Consider the following 20,029-nt stretch of genomic DNA (forward strand, 5'->3'; position numbering starts at 1 on the left):
TATTCTTGTGATTTCACTAGGTGCACCTGTAGTACTTGGAGCTGGTCGTAGATCTGCTGTCAGATCATTTTAAATGTTCCCAGCATTGGTGTGGTGTGACACCGAATAACCTGAAGGTTGTAGAACACACGTGGCTGTAAATGAAGTATATTCATGTATCTTGTTATACATCAAACCCATTGACATTGTGACAGTTGGGTAACACAAGGATGAACAATGCGTAGAGATCTTAAAAGCTTTTCCTCATGGTTGGTTTTTCCATTTTAAACACTCGAGATGTTTTTACAGCAAGTGTGACTGGTATTAAAAGGGATTTTTATGGTTTTTGCAGTCCGACTCATGAAAAATGAAGTAGATGCCATTTTTAAATACACAATGCATGAGAAACTTGTAGCAGGTCTTTCAGCAAGTGTCATGTCTGTCCCAGTACTGACACATACTGCCTGGGAATAATAATGGAAGCTAAATTGACTTTCTAGGGAGTGTCAGACAGGACAGAAAAGAAGCCCGCATCACGCTGTGCTGAGAGAAATTGGACATGGTCAGTATTGATTAGAGATGGGTTCTAATCTGTCCAGCTGTCTTCTTCGCTTCACAGGACGTTCTGCATCCCCAACTTTTTGTCCAGTCTATTTGATGCAGCATAGACATGCCTGCAGGTTCCAGCAAAAAAAGTCAATTGAATGTTGTCAGGAATTAGGAATGGAGCAACAGAAAGATGGATGTATTTTGTTTTCCTAGATAATTAACTGTAGACCAGTGCATCCCTCTACGGCTGCCTCTTTTCTGTTCCATTTTCAGACTGGTGAGGAAGGAGCCATGACTTTTTTGAAGTGGCTCTAAGGCAGGGGTGGGCAAACTTTTTGACTTGAGGGCCGCAATGGGTTCATATATTGGACCCGGGGGCCGGACCAAGAGTAGATGAATGATGTGTAAGTGTCATCCATAGTAAGCATAGTAATATTCCCCCATAGTAAGCATAGTAATTCATCCCCCATATAGTAATTCATCCCCCATATAGTAATTCATCCCCCACATAGTAATTCATCCCCCACATAGTAATTCATCCCCCACATAGTAATTCATCCCCCACATAGTAATTCATCCCCCATATAGTAATTCATCCCCCATATAGTAATTCATCCCCCATATAGTAATTCATCCCCCATATAGTAATTCATCCCCCATATAGTAATTCATCCCCCATATAGTATTTCATCCCCCATAGTACTATTCCCCCCCCCCAAGTAGTAAGCCAAGTCCCCCCTGTGTCAATTCACTTACCTTTGCTCCGCGCGTTCCTCTCGCCGTGTTCCCGCGCCGTTCCGGTCTTCAGGGCGGACTGTGAGAGGAGCCTAGCTCCCCTCACGTTCCTCGCGCTGCCCCGCCTACACACATCCTGACAGCCAATGTATCACGCTCCGCGGGCCGGATTAAAAGGTCCGCGTGCCGTAGTTTGCCCATTGCTGCTCTAAGGGCTCCATGTACTCTGGGCATTTGGAAAACTCTTCTGAATGATGGAAACTGACTGCTGGAAAACGTAGGTTAAAAAACATCATTTTAGCCGCGTTTGCATACTGTGTTTATGAGCGTTTGCGTTTAGAAGTGTTTTTTTTTAAAAGATAACCTCAGGAGACCTTCCAAATGCCCAGAAAGCACTGAAAAACAGTAAAAAATTAACTATTTCAGATTTTTTTAGAGAAATTGAGAGCAGAAGCAGAGAGAGCAGTATGTGTTGAGATGACCTGTCTTTTCTGGTTGTATTCACTATGGATCCCATCATGAGTATAATGCGGCACGTTCTACCATTCTTTTCCTTCACGCAAAACTTGGAACTGACTGCGCTGGTGTACCGGGTCCATTTGAGTACCCGTAAAACACTTTGCATGTATTTCTGATGATGAAAAAAGGCTCTGGACAGCATCTGGATATGGAAAAGTTAAAAAAAAGCTTCTATAAACGCAAACGGTTAACCGCATTTACAAGCATTTGGTGTTTGAAACACCGGTAAAATCTACTCCTGAACGCAAGTTTGGTGCGTTCAGACGACTCAGCTCAACTGCCTGTAAATGACGATGTGTACATGGATACATAGGAAGACATTAGGGAGCGTTCAGGGGCTGCTGAAAAATGCTCAACAGCTCCTGAAAGTCAGTTTATCAGCCGCAGTGTACATGAAGCCTAAAGGTTTAAGGTTTTGTTTACCTTCATGCATGAAAGTAAAAAACCTTCAGTGTGCAGCGGCAGATGTTTGCAGTTTGAAGACAAAAAATAGTTTTTGTATCACTTTAAGCTGCTTTAAATTGCATACATTGTAACTGGAAAACCAGAGAATAGTGGCGTGGTGCTTGTGCTACAGTACACCTTCCCCGTTACTGGTTTATAATGTGCTCAATGCACAACAATAAAATAAAAAAATAATAAAACCTTGTGCTTCTATATAAAAAACAAACCAATACAAATCTATATACAATACGCCTCTCTACTGTGGACCGTATGTTTCCTAAACACTATACAAGTTACTCAGTGTACTAAGTTTTTTTTTAAATGTGCATAATATATCAAATCCACATTAAAAAAGCATATACCGTATTTTTCGCTCCATAAGACGCACTTTTTCCCCCCCAAAAACGGGGGGAAAATGTCAGTGCATCTTATGGAGCGAATATAAAGTGGCCGGTCCGGTATTTCCGCCGCCACCATGTCAGAATACCGGGCCAGCCGCTCAGCTGTTCTCTGCGGCAGGAACTCGCCTGTTCCTCGGTCCAGCGGAGTAGTCTTCCCGCCCCGGCATCTGTGACAGCCGGGTGCCCACTGCGCATGCGTGAGAAGCACTGCGCTTTGTGAATGGTCCGGTGTCTTCTGGGACACATGACATGTCCCAAAACACGCCGAGCCATTCACAAAGCACAGCGCTTCTCGCGCATGCGCAGTGGGCACCCGGCTGTCACAGATGTCAACTTTGACAGCCGGGTGCCCACAGTATAGGAAGGAGAACTCCACGGAAGTGGGAGCGAGTACCTGTCAAATTCAGGTACCCGCTCCCCCTCCCTCCCTAAAGGTCCACAGTGTCTGGTCATGCCCTGTACTGTCTGCAGTCACTGGTCATCTCCTGTACTATGTCCGCAGTCTCTGGTCATCTCCTGTACTGTGTCCGCAGTCTCTGGTCATCTCCTGTACTGTGTCCACAGTCTCTGGTCCTTCTCCTGTACTGTGTCCGCAGTCTCTGGTCCTTCTCCTGTACTGTGTCTGCAGTCTCTGGTCCTTCTCCTGTACTGTGTCCGCAGTCTCTGGTCCTTCTCCTGTACTGTGTCCGCAGTCTCTGGTCATCTCCTGTACTGTGTCCGCAGTCTCTGGTCATCTCCTGTACTGTGTCCGCAGTCTCTGGTCATCTCCTGTACTATGTCCGCAGTCTCTGGTCATCTCCTGTACTATGTCCGCAGTCTCTGGTCATCTCCTGTACTGTGTCCGCAGTCTCTGGTCATCTCCTGTACTGTGTCCGCAGTCTCTGGTCATCTCCTGTACTGTGTCCGCAGTCTCTGGTCATCTCCTGTACTGTGTCCGCAGTCTCTGGTCATCTCCTGTACTGTGTCCGCAGTCTCTGGTCATCTCCTGTACTGTGTCCGCAGTCTCTGGTCATCTCCTGTACTGTGTCCGCAGTCTCTGGTCATCTCCTGTACTGTGTCCGCAGTCTCTGGTCATCCCCTGTACTGTGTCCGCAGTCTCTGGTCATCCCCTGTACTGTGTCTGCAGTCTCTGGCCCTTCTCCTGTACTGTGTCCGCAGTCTCTGGCCCTTCTCCTGTACTGTGTCCGCAGTCTCTGGCCCTTCTCCTGTACTGTGTCCGCAGTCTCTGGCCCTTCTCCTGTACTGTGTCCGCAGTCTCTGGCCCTTCTCCTGTACTGTGTCCGCAGTCTCTGGTCCTTTTTTGCACTTGTGTTTTTGATGCGTTTTTTTTTTTTTTTTTTAAATTCATTTTTTAAAAATGTTTCTTGTTGCTAGTCAGATTTAAAATGCAAAACATGGCAAAAAACACAATACATGCTTTTCTGCAGCGTTCACATTGAATTCTAGAGAACCAAAAACACAACATTTTGTGTTCCAAAAAGTCCCTGACCCTTTCCAAAAAAAATGCATAGGAAATCATGTTAAATGGACTGTACTGCGTTTTCTGCAAAATGCGGTAGGTGTGAACCTAGGTTAAGAGTGTCTTTATAACAATTGAACCATTTCACCATCCCCGATTGTCAGATTGACAAAACGCACTGGGCGGAGCTTAACTTCCGTTATCACTTCCAGCCCTTGGAGCACAGTAGCATTCCATGGTGTCTAACCAGCTTCCTTAATGTGGTTTATACATCTTACAGACCTTGTAAGTGTATTTTGCTTTCTTTTATTTCATCATAATCTATTAATCTATCCTGTTTCCTTCCTGGTCTCTTTTCATATCATCGCGGCCCTGAGCTGGAGAGGCAAAGGATGGGAACCTGCTGATACTAAATGAGGGTTTCTGTGAAGGAGTGTTCAGTGGCTGAAAGGAGAGAGTGTGAGCACCTGATAGGATGATGGTCAGCCAAGCTTCACCTCATTCACTAAACTGGAGATCATTCCCCTACAATGTGAACAGTCAATTGCCTTTAGTAAATCAGCTCCTATATGAGCTTGAACAAAGACGGCTCCATCCTTCTAGCAAGAAGAGTTAGAGAATATATAAATCCAACATTTCATATTCCTGATCTGTGCTTGCTGTGCCATGTACATATATGAAAAAGTATCCTGGTCTTTGTATTGCTTCCTTTGTGTGAAATCCCTGGTGTTCCTGCCAGTCCCTCTGCTTTCCTATTAAAAACTGACCACCCTAGGCATGAGAGCATAGTGTGGTCAGTTTTTTAGTTATGCTAGGAACTCTGTGTTCTCCAATGATCGGACTTGTCCTGACACACAAAACCCCTGCCCCCGGGGACAGCCATTCACTGGGTAGATCAGTGTTCTGCTCTTTCTCCTCCCCCAGCTCTTATGCAGCTGAGAGCAGAGGGAATGTGATCACTTATTTAAAAAAAACATTAGAAATACCTTGTCTTTATATCTGTATGCAAACGTTTTGCCTTTCACTTCTATTTTAAATTTAATGGTTTGTTTTATAAGGTGAGGGTTTACACTCAAATGAAGGCATTGTCTTGAAGAGTACTGTGATCTCTGTGAGAGGTAGTAAATGGCTGGACATGTTAAAATGATGAGTTCTTGAGCATTCCACACTCTGCATAAATAAAATATCTAAAGCGAAGTATACAAGCATAGATTCAATGCCAAAAATGTCAGCAACAATATAAATTGAATACAAAATTCTTCTCTATTGCATAAAGGAGTAAAAATATTCCATGGCAAACTTAATGAATGTGTTTCAGTCTGAAAATAGACCTCCTTCATAGCCCATGAGTTATGAATAAGGTCTGTTTTTAGACTGAAACGCGTTGGCGGAAGTTTGCTATTGAATCATTTTACTCCTTTAGGCAACAGCGAAGATTTTTGTATTCACCTGTTCCTGACATTTTTTTGGAATTGGACTTGTACTTCTAAGCAGATGGAGACTGCTAGTTGGGCATGGCGAGCTTATATGCTTTAAGCCACGGGTGTCAAACTGGCGGCCCTCCAGCTGTTGCCAAACTACAAGTCCCATGAGGCATTGCAAGATTGACAGTTACAAGCATGACTCCCAAAGGCAGAGGCATGATGGGACTTGTAGTTTCACAACAGCTGGAGGCCCACCAGTTTGACACCCCTGCTTTAAGCCTAATACATTTGAAAGGTAGCAGAAGCCCACTTCAGTTTGAACATACAAGCAGAATTATTTTTGAACATAATTTAACCCGTTCCTTCATCCATGCACAGATGGGGGGGCTCTAATGCTTTGGCTATTGTAGTCTAACAGCTGTAGCTTACAACTATCAGGCTCCATGCGCATTTTTTTTTTTTTTCTGGATCAAAATCGCTGGTAATAGCATTTTCTTTTTAGAAACGTTCATATTTTGTTAGCTTTTCTACAGTACAGGTAGAGGAAGAAAATAAAGCTGTTAGGAGCATTTTATGATCGTTTGCGCATTTAGCTTTTTTTCTGCTGGAAAAACGATCCAAAAAAACTCTACAAAAACTTTTTTTTTTTTTTTTTTTTTTCTGCTCTTAGACACTAAAGCTCAAAAAAATACTAATAGCCTAAAGTAGTGTGCATGGACACCATTTTGCTTCTAGGAGCTTTAAAAAACACTAGTGTGCATGGAGCCTCAGAATACATGAGCTCTTAAAGCGGAGTTCCACCCAAAAGGGAAAGTTCCGCTTTATAGATTGGTCTCCCCCACTTCCCATTAAGGATTGGCATCTTTGGGGAGCGGGGTGGGGAATGGGTACCCAAATTTGACAGGTACCCGGTCCCACTTCCGCTTCGATCGCTTAGGCGATTGGAAATGGAAGTTGTCCTCCTACTCTCCCTCCCTGACATCTTGTGGGACACATGACAGGTCCCAGAAGACGACAGAGCCATTCAGGAAGTGCAACACTACTCGCGCATGCGCATTGGGCCGCAAGCTGTCACAGCTGGGTGCCCACACTGAAGATGCCAGCGCCTGGAATACAGGACAGCCGGCTACAGTTTTTGTAGCTGCTGACTTTTTTTTTACAGAGTGAGTGGAACTCCGTTTTAAGCCAGCAATTTCCAGCCCAGCTTCTTTTGATTTCTCAGTTGAGGGATGTTGGGCAGGAGGTGGCTGACAGGGCCACACACGTAGTGATTTTGTTAGTGTGCATGCAGCTTCATTTTACCTTCACTTTAGGTGCTGTGTGATTATTTAGCCTTCCCTAAACCCTGATAGTAAGTCTTAACCTCAATTTGTAAAATCTACCCTTAACTGACCACTTCTATCTTGCCTATGTGCAAATCCAGTGCAAGGGCAGGGCCATTGCTGCATCAAAACAGATTCATAAATTTGTATTCTTCTGTTTTTAAAATGTTGTTCAGTGTGCATTGAAAGGAACTTTGTAAGAAGGCAAGCCCAATGCAGGGGTGGACACCGGAGATTTCACTACTGATCAAACGGTGTCGGAGTGGACAAACTTGGATGCTAAAACATTTGAAACCCGAGTAATGGCGTAACATTCAGCGGGCTGGTTTGATTTTTCTAAAGCAAGTACAAAGGTTAATTTCCAAGGATTACAGCATTGTGATCCTAGAAATGCCAGACCGAGTGATTGTAGGGGACAGTTTAGGATCAACCCCAGGGGGAGGGGTAGAGGGGGAAGAGTTAGTTTTTCATCCCACTTCTGACACCATGCATGATCTAGCATTGTATCAAGCAACAACATGCGTTCACTTCTACTATGCCATTATTTTCTTGTTTATTAATGTTTGGTATATACACAGGGATGGAGGTATCAGCTGAACACCACTTTGGCAGACCAGCTGTGTTGTGTGTATGTATAATAAATATACAGTATATAATGTGTGTGTGTAAGAAGGGGCTGGGGATCTTCTCCCTGTACCGATGTCTGTATTTGAAGAGTGCAGCTGTGCAGGGCTCCGTTCGCTCGGACGTATCATTCAGATTTCTGTGAATGAATACCTACAAATACCATCAGCCTTTATGGCTGCCAGATTGTAGTTCTCAGTGAACTGCAAGGATGCTGGTGAGCGCTCTTGTAGTCCATTGAGCTTCATGGACTGCAGTAACTGACTGCCCTTATCAGAGGTATGGGCAGACCGCTACACTGACAGTCTGCAGAAGCCTGACATTGCATCCACTATCTGCTTTTACCTTCAAAAAGATGTGCATTTTTTTTTTTAATTTTTAAATGGGTGAATTTATCCATTTTAAGGGTGCATTCACACCTGTGAATGTACCCTGGTGCCTTATACATGTGCATGTGATCACAGCATGAGAGAATACATGCGAGTGGCACGATCAGCTGTGAGAGCAGACAGTTTCCAATTTGCTTTCAGTGGGGCTGCCTACTTGCAGCTAATTGTGGGAACCCTCACTGGGGTTTTTGCATGTAACCACTGGCAGGGTGCATTCACAGGTATTAATGTACCTTTTAGGCATCCTATGCATTAGTTATCTTTGTTCAACCCGCGAGTTGAACAAAAATAGTGACCCGATTCCCCCATCCACACATTCAAAGTGGATGGGGGAATCGCATTCACTGAGCATTTGTATTTTGCCAGTAGGGAGACTTCCCCACGGTCAGAATCAGGGCTGTGGAGTCGGAGTCAGAGGAAATTTTGGGTACCTGGAGTCGGAGTCGGCAAACAATGCTCCAACTCCGATTAAATTTAGATTGGAATTAAAAAAAAAAAAAAGCAAGTTTAAATGTCCCAATTCACAAAAAGTTATAATTAATGACTTCTCTACTGTAAGAATAAAGACCAATGCATGCAGTGCCTCACGTAACCGCAAAACGAACACGTTAAGTGATCGTGAAGAAGCATGCTTTTCATGTGCTTCACTATATGGCACGCAACGCACAATTAGGAGCGGCAATACTTCTACTTTCCATAGTGTTTTACAGATTTTGTTTTTGGTTCATATAGATAAGCTTTGTTTTTGTTCTAAAACAACCAAATAATGTGGTTTGTATTTTTGGACTGGTAAAGTTCCTGTTCCTGATGTTTATGCCTGCTGCTACTATCCAGCCACTTGATTAATTAATAAAAAAAAATTAATAAAACTTTGTTGTTTTCATTGTGTTTGTTTTTTGCTTAAACTGTTCAATACAGTAGACTGTTGGCTTCCCAGCCAGTAGTCCTGTGGTAATGACATGTATGTTGCCTTTCTTTCCTTCAAGGAATGTATAAAATACATTTGCATATTAATACAGAGGAGTCTGAGTCGGAAGTACAAAAAACTGAGGAGTCGGAACATTTATCTACTGACTCCACAGCCCTGGTCAGAATTTACTAACCAGTATTGCCAGCTGTGGCCGGCAGTGCTGATCATGCAGAAAGTTTCCAACAGGCTGGTTTTACAGAATTGATAAGTAGATTGACTCCTGTACACTCAGCCTTCCCATACATGGACCAAAATTCATCTGTTCACTGTTGAGCCAGCTGAATTTCCATCCATGTATGACTGGCTTTAATGTAGATGTTTGCCTCCAACAACTGATGTTCAGAGTAGATCAGATAATGCAGTGACTCTGCTAGTCCATTTAACAGTTGGATAGCACATCAAGTGCATTAGTTTCCATTAAGTCAGCTGAAACACTTGTATTGTGATAAGGAGCTGTAAAATGCTTCCATTGTGCAGCACTGCATAGAAGGAGCGCTTGGCTTTATAATGCGTTAATTTCACAGCACAAGGTCATTTGTCCGTAAAAATAGCATTTTCTTGAAAGGTCCATTTCAAGATATATTGATGAAATGATTTACATCAGTGTATTTGTTTACATGTTTATTTTTATAAACATTGAGCTTGATATGTGGCGGCATTACCCGATACACAATCTGATCAATATTTATCTCCTGTGATTTTTTTTTTTCAGAGATTTCCTTCCCCGTGGATCTGGAATTGTTACACGTCGTCCCCTCATCCTTCAGCTCATCTTTTCAAAAACAGGTAAGTCTTTGCTACATCTCTCCATTCATGTATTAGGGGATTTACAAAAATTGTACCAAAATCATTTGGGTGCAGTTATTTTTTTTGCTGTAGTTAATGGAGTTTCTTTTGTCCATTTCCATTGGTTCAATCTGGCATGATTAAAGCCAATCTTGAGCCTTGGTTGACACTCAGTAGCAGAAAGTCAAGCAAATGGGAAGTTTGTTAGAGGTACAAGCTACAGCTTCACCCCAAGATTTTCCACTGTGGACACACTAATTGACGTGGGGCACACTAGTCTTTGCCTAATAGCCGCTGTGAACACTAGGAAATTGCCTAGGTCAAAAAAAGACTTTCCCATGTAAGCACAGATTGACTGTGCACTTTATGAGCAATTGCAGCCATGTCTGTTTGCCTGACTGTTGCTAACTGAACAAGTAAAATGAGCAGAGAGCAGGAGCCTGTCTTTGAAGATCCTGCGCTCGGAACAATTACAGCACATGCCTTCAGCTTTATTTTGTTTTGACACTCTTGAGAATGTTTTTCGCAAAGTCTCAAGAATGTTTCTTATCTCTGTGCATATACGCTGCATTTAATGGCTAAAAGCTTGAAAGAAATTACTTCTATGCATGCCATTTTATGGTGAATTTATCAAGGGATTCCCCAAAGAGGCATTCACAAAGGAGGTGACTCAGAAAGGTGCTCCTTACCCCCCCCAAAAAAAAAAGGCCTAAGTCTCTGGCTTCTACCTCCACTCAATGAAAGGGATTGTTTGCTCTCCCTGAGCATCAACCTCAAATCCAAGTCTTAACACTTTCACTTGTTGCAAGTCTTGGCCCACTAAACCCACCAAGCCTAAATAGAAGGCCTCTTCACAATGAAAAGGGGGGAGGGGGGTACTCCTCTGAGTAGGGTAGAGATATTTCTGTTAGTGTTGCCAATCTGGATCTGAGATGTCCTGGACCTCTGGGTCCAATCTGTCAAGCCCAGAACAAAGAGAAGCATATTTTATGACCGCCTTGCACCAGCTTCAGGCTCCAGGGGTAGTTCTACCAGTTCCTTCAGAAGAACGGTTTCAAGGCATCTATTCTAACCTGTTAACAGTCCCAAAACCAAATGTGGGCATCCACCCAATGCTGGACTTAAAATCCCTAAACAGATTTTTTTTTTTTTTTTTTTTTGTGTACCAAAATTCCAGATGGAATCCACAAGATCCGTAATTGCTTCTCTCAGACCAGGAAAATTTCATGCATCAGAAATGCCTATCTAGGCATTCTCTTCTTACCATCACACCAACTCCTTCTGCATTTTGTTGTTGTATGCTAGCACTTCCAATTTGTGACACTGCTATTCAGGCAGATCTTTTCACCCAAAGTGTTCACAAAAGTGCTTGCACCACTTCTGCTCTTCTACAAATCCGGTCATTTATGTCACAGGTTACCTAGGCTACCTACTATTAAGGGACTCCTCAGCCATACGTCTGCCAGCGTTCAAAGGTCAGTTCAATTCCTTCAAGCCGTTAGCTGAAAAGTCAATGTTGCAAAATCTCCTCTCACACTGCCTAGAGTACCTGGGTCTTATCCTGGATACAACCAAGGCCAGAATCTTCCTTCCTCAGGAGAAACATTTGCCTCCCTAAAGTCCTATACTTAGATCCTCAGGTCAAAATGGCTCCCCTCAGTTGGCTATATGAGAGTTTCTTGGCCTCATAGTGGCCTTCTTCCCTTTTTACAGACAAATGGCAAATGCCCCAATCTACAACTGGCCTTTGAGCTGGGATTTTTTCTTTTTTGTTGTTTGCCATGCATTACCCTTCCATGTGCTCCTTGCTGGACTTACCGACCAGCCTGCAACCAACTGAATTGTCCTGTCTTAACAGTTTGCTTGCACACACTTGCAAATACATGTGTAAGCTGCAGAGCCTCTTCATAGCACCCATTTCTTTTCTGCAGTCCTAACTCTATAATTTTGAGAGCCTCAATGGTAGAAGCACGTGTATAATAATGGATAGACTGAGGGAAGATTATCGTGGATGGAGCCCACCCTTCGTTAATGGCACAGGGGTGCACTGAACACTCAGCACAACGGTGGCAATGGTGTCAAGTGCTCCCCTTTACCAGTATTACAACAAGACAAAGAAATGGAAACCGACCCAATCTATAACTGGCCTTTGCAGCAAGGAGCACGTGGAAGGGCAACACCCAGTTTTGTCCAGTTATACTCTAGACCTCTCCAATCTAACATACTTAAAACATGGAACAAGTAAATCTAATGCTTGGATTGCCCACTTCTTCTATTGTGCCAAACAAAGATTTCTCTGGCCTAGTGGATCTCCAATCCTTGCCTTGGAATTGAGAAAGTCATTCCTTCACATGCCTTGGAATGTGGGGACAACAGATTCCAGTCTTGCAGGTTTACAACTCTGGCTGCCCACGGGACACGGTCCCCACAGGAGTCGTCTTTGACCCCAAGATCTTTCAAAATCTGTCAAAGGTGGAGAAAAACAGATGTGGACATACTGACCTTGAGATTCACTAAAAGCTGAACAAGTTGGTGGTCAAGGCCAGGGATCCTTCTAGCCTTCAGAGTAGATGGCTCTGGTGATTCCATGGACACAATTCTAACTGGTTTATGCCTTCCCTTGGATAAAGATCCTCTATCAACTCCTGTGTAAGATAGGAGAAAAGGGGTCCCCATGATTCTTATTTCAGCAAATTAGGACAGAAGAACGTGGCACAATTGTACTCAGACTTCTGGCAGCTGAATTTTGGCCTCTTCCAAACTTACTGGCCCAGGGTTCCCTTTTTCATCCCGCTCCTCAGTCACTGGCTTTAACATCATGGCTGTTGAAACACAAGTCCTAGAGGATAGGTGGGGGGGGGATCTCTGATGCGGTTATTCCCAACTTAAGCTGGCCGTACCTCTTAAACAAAATTCAGCCAATACATGTGTCCCTGTTCATGAGAAGTTGATCTATCAATTGACTTCCCATGAACGAGCTTGTTAGAAAATTGTTTTGATCAACACATGCAGCCAGGATCAGTGTATTCTGATGGCATGGGGGACCCGTTGTCAGAATACAATGGCACAGTGGGGAGGATTCCTTCATCCAACTTAAATGTGTGGATGAAAGATTTGGTTTCAGTTTTTTTTTTTTTTTTTTTTCAGTTTGCTTGCTGAATGAAGAAAACTGAACTTTATTCTGAGCAATTAAGTCCCAGCTCCTACAAAATTGTCCTCACGCCATGCAAAGAAGGCCTTCCATATGCCATAAGACAATTGAACATTAGGGAATGCTCTATCACTCGTAGTTTGTCCTTTTCTTCAGTCTGATGTTGGCCAACGACTGGCCTATAGCACACTCAAGAGATGAGTTTCTGCTTTATCTGTCCTCTTCCAGAAACCTACCTTGCAAATACCTAAGGAAGACCTTTCTTCAGGATTCTCTGAATCAACTTCCTGTGTCACCTTGGGATCTTAACCTGGTGCAGTATGCTTTTCAGAAGCCCCTCTTTGAACCAATTGGAGACATTCCTTTGGAAGTCCCAACATGTATGATTGCCTTCCTGTTCACGATCCTATGTGTCTGAGTTGGGGGCTTGCTTTTGTATAGAGCCTTCTCTTGTTTTGCACTAGGACAAAGTGATTTTTGAGACCAAAAACTTCATATTTTATTTAAGGTGTTCTCTTATTTTCACTTCAATGAGGACATGGTCTTCCCTTCCCCCTGTCCTTCTCCAAAACATGGCAAGGAAATTGCCTTATGCTGTTTGAATGTGGTTATGGCTGTCAGTCTACTTGGCAGCTTCAGCCTCTATATATGAATCCTTCTTTGTTTCTCATAGTGGACATCCTGCTTCCCACTCCACCATTGCCAGGTAGATCAGACAACTGCTGTCCAGGGCCTATGCCAGGGGTGTCAAACTGTGGCCCTCCAGCTGCTGCAGAACTCCCAAGTCCCATGAGATATTGCAAGGCTGACCGTTACAAGCATAACTTCCAAAGGCAGAGGCATGATGGGATTTGTAGTTCCACAACAGCTGGAGGGCCACAGTTAGACACCCCTGGTTTGCGCCCATGGAGAGAGAATTCTTCTCTTCCCCATCAAAGCTTGTTCCACCAGGGCCTATAGTGTATCTTGGACTTTTCAGCGTTGAGTATCTGTATTTGCATGGAGTTCATGTGGTTTCCAGGTTTTGCCAGGTAGATGTTCAGGCCTCAGGTACCTAAGCTGTCATCAGAGTATTTTTGTTTGGGTTCTCTAAACCCTTGTGTTTTTTGTTTCTTGACCCTCTGTTTCATTGCTTGGGTACATCTAATGTTCTAAGAATACAAGTCTGGTACTGTACAAAAGAATTTTACAGGTAAGTCAAAATTCCTGTTAATTTTAATTTGTACAGGACTCTTTTTTTTATTTCTATTGCTTGCTGAAAAAAAATAAAAAAAAACCTTGAGTCTCCAAGTGGGTGGGACTGTAATGGTCTGGTTTAGGGGCAGCCCTAGCAGGTTTTTTGCCAGTGTCCAACTGTGCTGAGTGGCTGCCTGCATTGTGAACACAGGAGGTGGCCTGCTCAGTAGGGGCTCCATTCAGAGATCTCTCTGCTTTTCCTCCATGGATACAAAACGTTCTCTGATTGGAAGAGGCGGAGAAGAGGGGTGGTGATATCACAATGGCACCTATGCCAAGCGAGCAAACTCCTGTGTTCAGTAAGAGGGCATTTGTTTGGCATGGGATCCGAAAGCTTGTGGAGATGACTGTGGTAGCCGTGCCTACTATGCTGATTGCCAACTTCCAAAGAGATTAGCCAGGTATGGTATAATGGTTTGAGCTATCCTGCTTCTACCTAGTAAACTGCCATTTATTTCCTCCATCATCTCATCCCCCCACAGCTATTACCTTTTGTATCACTCAACCCTTCCTCCTGGATTGTAAGCTCTAGCGAGCCGGGTTCTCTGTTTCCTCTTGTACCAAATTGTATTGGAACTGTAATGTCTACCTTCATTTTGTACAGCGCTGCGCAGACTGTTGGCGCTATATAAATCCGGTATAATATAATAATAATGTAGACCGTTACACTGATCCAAGCTGGACTAATGCAACTATGTAAAAATATCCATACCTGATATTCATCTTTACATCTCCCGTATACTGTAAGTTGAAGCAACTTTTCTTCTCTCCTTTTGTGGGTAAATCATGTCATGCTGGTCCATTAATCAGGTGTTCTGCATAGCATCATGTTTCCTTGTTGTACCGGAGAAGAGTCCTCTTCAAACATGGAGATTATAATAACATTCATTTATTATATAGAACATTCCTTGTCAGCCTATATAGAGAAACACGTTCATGTGGAATCCATGGCAACCAGCCAGATCCTTTGCTCTTCTTTTCTAGCATGGTTCAGTAATGAGCCATTATGAAGGTTCCTTCCCTGTGTTTTCAGTGCTCTGTTTGGGCGCAGATTCAGTAAAGAAGGGTGGAGAAAGCAATTTCCTCCATAATATTTCAGCTAAGCAGTTTAGAAAAATGTTTTCTTGCATATCTTTTTAGGAGCGGTGACAAATTGCAGTAGTCGAGCACATTGAGTTAGTAAATATGTAAAGTGGTTCGAAAGTTAGTTTTTTTTTTTTTTTTTTTTTTTATACCTTAATGCATATATTAGGGTAAAACACATTCCACTGGTTGTAAACCCCCCCCCGATTCTTGGGGTGTTAATAAACCCCGGATCCTGCCTTCACTATATCTGGTCTCCCACAGTACACACAACATGGAAGAGCAATTATTTTAGTAAATATAAATTGCTAAATGCTTTGCTAAATCAGCAGTTTGAACAGTCTTGTGACTTCTATCAATGTCCAGCAGTGTACTAGTTAAAGCTTGTAGGACGAGTTTTCTTTCTGCTCTAGGAGGATACAGAACCCCTGACCTCTGTGTGGACAGCGCGGATTGGCCCTGTGCTGATCACATGCACTCTCCCCCCCCCCCCCCCCCAAAAAAAAAGCCTCTCTAGCAATACACACCAAACTGAGTATGTGCAGAGTTTCTCCACATTGTGTCTTTTGAGGGGGACTCTGGAAAAAGGGGAGGATCAGAGAAGACAGGCACAAACAGCATTTTTACACAATGCAGAGGATTAACCCCTTAGGTTCCACAGTGAGTATAACAAGCATGCTTTACTGCATATACACACTGATTTTACTGTTGTGGGTTTAGTAAGACTTTAACCTGTATCCTGGGGATGGGGGGGTGGGGGGCGTTGGCTCCTGCTTTTGTCAATCAAACATCGTTAGGAGGGAGCGGGGACAGGACCAAACCACGCTGTGTGTATCAATAGACGCACACATCCCAGCTTGAGAGAGAGAGAGATAGAGACACTCCAGCACAGTCACTAAGAAGAGGAGTACGGTGCTACCACTTGTTTGATTTCAATACGTGCTTTACGATAGTAAATATGACTGAAAAAATTATCTAGTGGCCATGAGCCAAAGTACGTTAGCTTTTTATTAAATAAATAATAGTAAAAAAGTATGTAGATTAGTAGACTAGTGTCCCTACTACTGCTGACATTTCTTGTTCCCACAAGTTACAGTAATATAAATAAATCTGTGACAGCGTTGTGCACTATAAAGTGCATTAATCCATCAAAAATATAAAGTGCATCAACACGAATTCTAACACACATATACCGATGTAATATATCTGGAAAAAATCTAAACATCAAATAAATTCATAAATGTGTTAAAAATTTCCAAATGTCCATATGAAATTAAATTTCCACAATAGTTTTTATATTTGTGCACGACTTCAATTCCTTAGTGCGTTTTTATATACATCCTCCACTTTTAACTTCTTAACACATGCATCTCTCACCTTAATGCTTTGACCTAATAGGTCTCATGTGCCTTCCCTTTATAGTGGGGTCTTGTTTGTCATGGTTGTGCTCCTTTCTCCTTTTATTATTTATTATACAGGATTTATATAGCGCCAACAGGTTACATGGCACTTTACAATATAAAGGGGGACAGTACAATTACTATACAGGTCAAAACAGGATGATTTCAATCCACCTCCATCCTCCGCAATCCCATGATTTACACATGAGATTCTCTCAAAAAATAAAATATCTAGCGCTCTCCATATAGGTGCCAATATTTTATTAAACTAAAATATACACAACTTATAATGTACACTAAAGCTGGTGCACTTTTAGTATCCGGGCTCATAGTATGGATAACCTCCAACAAAATAGCTGCCTGCACACTCCCTTTTTAGCGGCGTGACATTACTGGCTCCTCCCTGCGTGTGTGCGCGTGTGTGGCGTTTGGCTGTACTGCTGAGCTGGGAGTGCTCACAAATGGGTGGCTCCATAGGACCCTGCTAGGATAAGGAGACCATTGACATTAGAAAAGAAGGGGCAGCTGAAAGGAGCATTGAAAACAAAAATTGTTTAATATCATTTATTTATTTCAGGTACTTGTATAGCGCCGTCAATTTACACAGCACTTTACATATATATTGTACATTCACATCAGTCCCTAACCCTCAAGGGGTGTACAATCTAAGGTCCCTAACTCACATTCATACATACACATACTAGGGCCAACTTAGACAGGATCCAATTAACCTCCCAGCATGTCTTTGGAGTGTGGGAGAAAACCGGAGTACCCGGAGGAAACCCACGCAGGCACAGGGAGAACATGCAAACTCCAGGCAGGTGGTTCCGTGGCTAGGATTTGAACCAACAACCCTAGTACTGCCAGGCGGAAGTGCTAACCATTTAGCCACTGTGCTGCCCAACTGTAAAGCAGAACTGTATTTGAGCATCACAAACTGAAAGTTCTATTGATTGATTTAGTTTTTAATATTTAAAGCAAATTTACCCATCCATCCATCCATGGTTTTTTTTTTTTTTTTTTTTTTTTTTATTGTGAAATATCCATTTGCCTTTAGTTTAAACATGCAGAGTGAAAAACCTCCCCTCCAGATGAATGAAAAAAAATGCCTATGAAGATTCCTAGGTGTTTGACATCATTTTGTCCTAGGCCAGGAAGCAACTGACGAAATTATATGGAAAGGTCCTATATACAATATGCCTTCCAATTTACTAATGCTAGCAGCGTAAGGATTAAAAATCGTGTTGATTGAGAGAGTAAAGTTCCACTTTATTTTTATTTTCTACAATTATTAAAGCAACTGCGCATTTCTGTTTTTATTGCGAAATACAACACCTGAAAAGGTGCTCTGGTTAAATCCAGTATGCCATAAACCGCTTAATATTGAAACCTCCATCTAGAAGTGAAGGCACTCTGAAAATAATCCAGTCACCTATACATAGATGTTCCTATATATAGAGTTGTCTAACACATGACTCTAAGTGCAGTTGTTAGCTGTGATATATAGGTAGTACACCAGACTAGTCCTCAGATGTCTCCTGTCCTCAATAGTAGCTGAACCAGTGCAAATGCATTTTCTTACCTCTCTACAGCAAACTCCAAGGGACAACCAGGCATTTAAATCCTACTGCTTGGTCTGGTGCTAATAAACATTCTGCGGAAACAAAGCACCACTGATTGTGCAGACTGATGTCCTTATTATTAAAAGGATGTTTATTTTACGCCCAAGAAGCTTCAAAGGCATATAACAATCCCAGAATATTTACAATCTACGAACGCTGATTTATCCTGGCATGTCTTCAGGGAAGATGCAATCTTTTATAGGTGCTGTTAGGCTACGTTCACACTAGCCTTGTGTGCAGGCGGCAGAGAGGCGTTTGGTAAGCGTTTTTACCGCTTCCCAAACGCCTCTGCCAATTCTGCACATTACAGCACATGGTGCTGTTCTAACGGGAGCGTTTGCGTCGCGGCAAAACGGACGCCTCTGGACGAGTCAGGAGGCTTTGAAGCCTCCTATTCTCGTCTATGGTGCCGCTCCGCAAACGCCCGGCCGGCGTTTGCGGTGCGGTTGCGGGGTGTTTGCGGAGCGGTAACACCACTCAAACTGCATTATAGGCGTTTGTGGGGCGTTATTAGCGCTCGGCAAACGCCTAGCAACCGCCGCTAAACCGCGCATGCGGCGTTTGCGGAGCGTTAATAACGCTCCGCAAACGCCGGACCAACGCTTGCCAAAAGCTATAGGGGCGTTTGGCAAGCGTTGGCAAAACAGCCTAGTGTGAACGAGCCCTTATAGTTTGAAAAGGTTTTCTCTTATCCATAACGTAGAACTGAAGGCAAAACTTTTTTTTTTTTTTCCCTGCTGTAGCCACTGGCAGTGATCATCATATTCTGCTCCTCACCAGCAGAGCACAGTAGCGCTGCGGGAGGGATTCCCTCATCAACAATGACTGTGTTGCTGGGGGAATTAAGTAATTTTATGTTCAACCTGTGATTGAAGGAGAGAAAACAGCATAATCTATGGCTTGACTAATGCAGGCCATAGATGGGTCGAAAATCGGCCAATTTTTCAGCCAAAAATAAAATCGGCCGATTTTCAGATCGTTAGTGGGCTAATTGTTTGGCCGTTTTTTAGTATTTTGGCAGATTTTTTTTATCGGTAAAGTTGGAAAAAAATTGGCCGATTTTGCAGATCGCTCGATTTTCGCGGCAATGATGGGCAAATCGGCCCATCTTTTTACCGATAAAAAAATCTGCGCATGAGCAGTGACCTGCAAGAGGAAGACAAAAAGAAGAGGATGAAGAAGAAGAGGAGGAGGAAGAAGAAGAGGAATTCCAGTCCAGCAAAAAAGTGTCCATGCAGAGAGCTCCGCTATTTCTTTGACGGTTCCTTGACATTTATAGCGGTTGCAACAATGTATCTGTTTCCGAATAAAAACATCTGTATCCGAAATGGATACAAATACATTGTTGCAACCGCTATAAATGTCAAGGAACTGTCAAAGAAATAGCGGAGCTCTCTGCAGGAACACTTTTTGCCGGCTGTAGATGGGATGAAAAGCGGCCGATTTTTGACCCATCTATGGCCTGCATAACTCCCAGTTCACATCTATGCGGCCGTGCGAGCCGTGTTTTGCACAGGCACGAGCGCCCATTCATTTGAATGGACTCCCGTGCCCGTGACACGCAGGGAAGAAGTCCCTGCACTTTTTGAAAACGCAGCTCACACGGGAACCGCAGTTCCCAGTACGGTTGCGTTTTCCAGTGTGGGTGGCGTGCCATTAGAACTAATGGCATCCGCCCGTGGGTCAGCATTTCTCTGTGCAGGTGGTGCGGCTGCATGGATTTTCGTGTGGATCCGCAGCGGCACCACCCACACAGATGTGTACCTAGGGTTAGGGAGGGTTATAGTCCCTGTCAGGGTTTTTTTTTTTCTTTTTTTTTTTTCCTGGCCATCTGTGTTCCATTGGGGAGATTTCCCTATAGCAAAAACAGGAAGTGAGGGGAAATCCCTCCAAAGTGAGGGAGCCTCTGGTTGTCACTAGGGTCACCAAAACTTGT

At 43.2% G+C, this 20,029-nt stretch overlaps 1 protein-coding gene across 6 annotated transcripts in view; it reads left to right on the top strand.

Annotated features, from left to right (window-relative positions):
* DNM2 (dynamin 2) overlaps window positions 1–20,029 on the top strand; it is a 244,936-nt gene that overhangs the window by 75,463 nt on the left and 149,444 nt on the right. For all 6 annotated transcript variants that reach the window (XM_089656333.1, XM_089656334.1, XM_089656336.1 and 3 more), the window contains exon 2: window positions 9,528–9,601. In XM_089656333.1, the coding sequence (XP_089512459.1) occupies window positions 9,528–9,601 (74 nt within the window). The remainder of the gene's footprint in view (window positions 1–9,527; window positions 9,602–20,029) is intronic.

Source organism: Staurois parvus, unplaced genomic scaffold (assembly GCF_062004578.1).
Source record: "Staurois parvus isolate SC_StPar_1 unplaced genomic scaffold, SC_StPar_1.0 ptg000900l, whole genome shotgun sequence".
NCBI lineage: Eukaryota > Metazoa > Chordata > Amphibia > Anura > Ranidae > Staurois > Staurois parvus.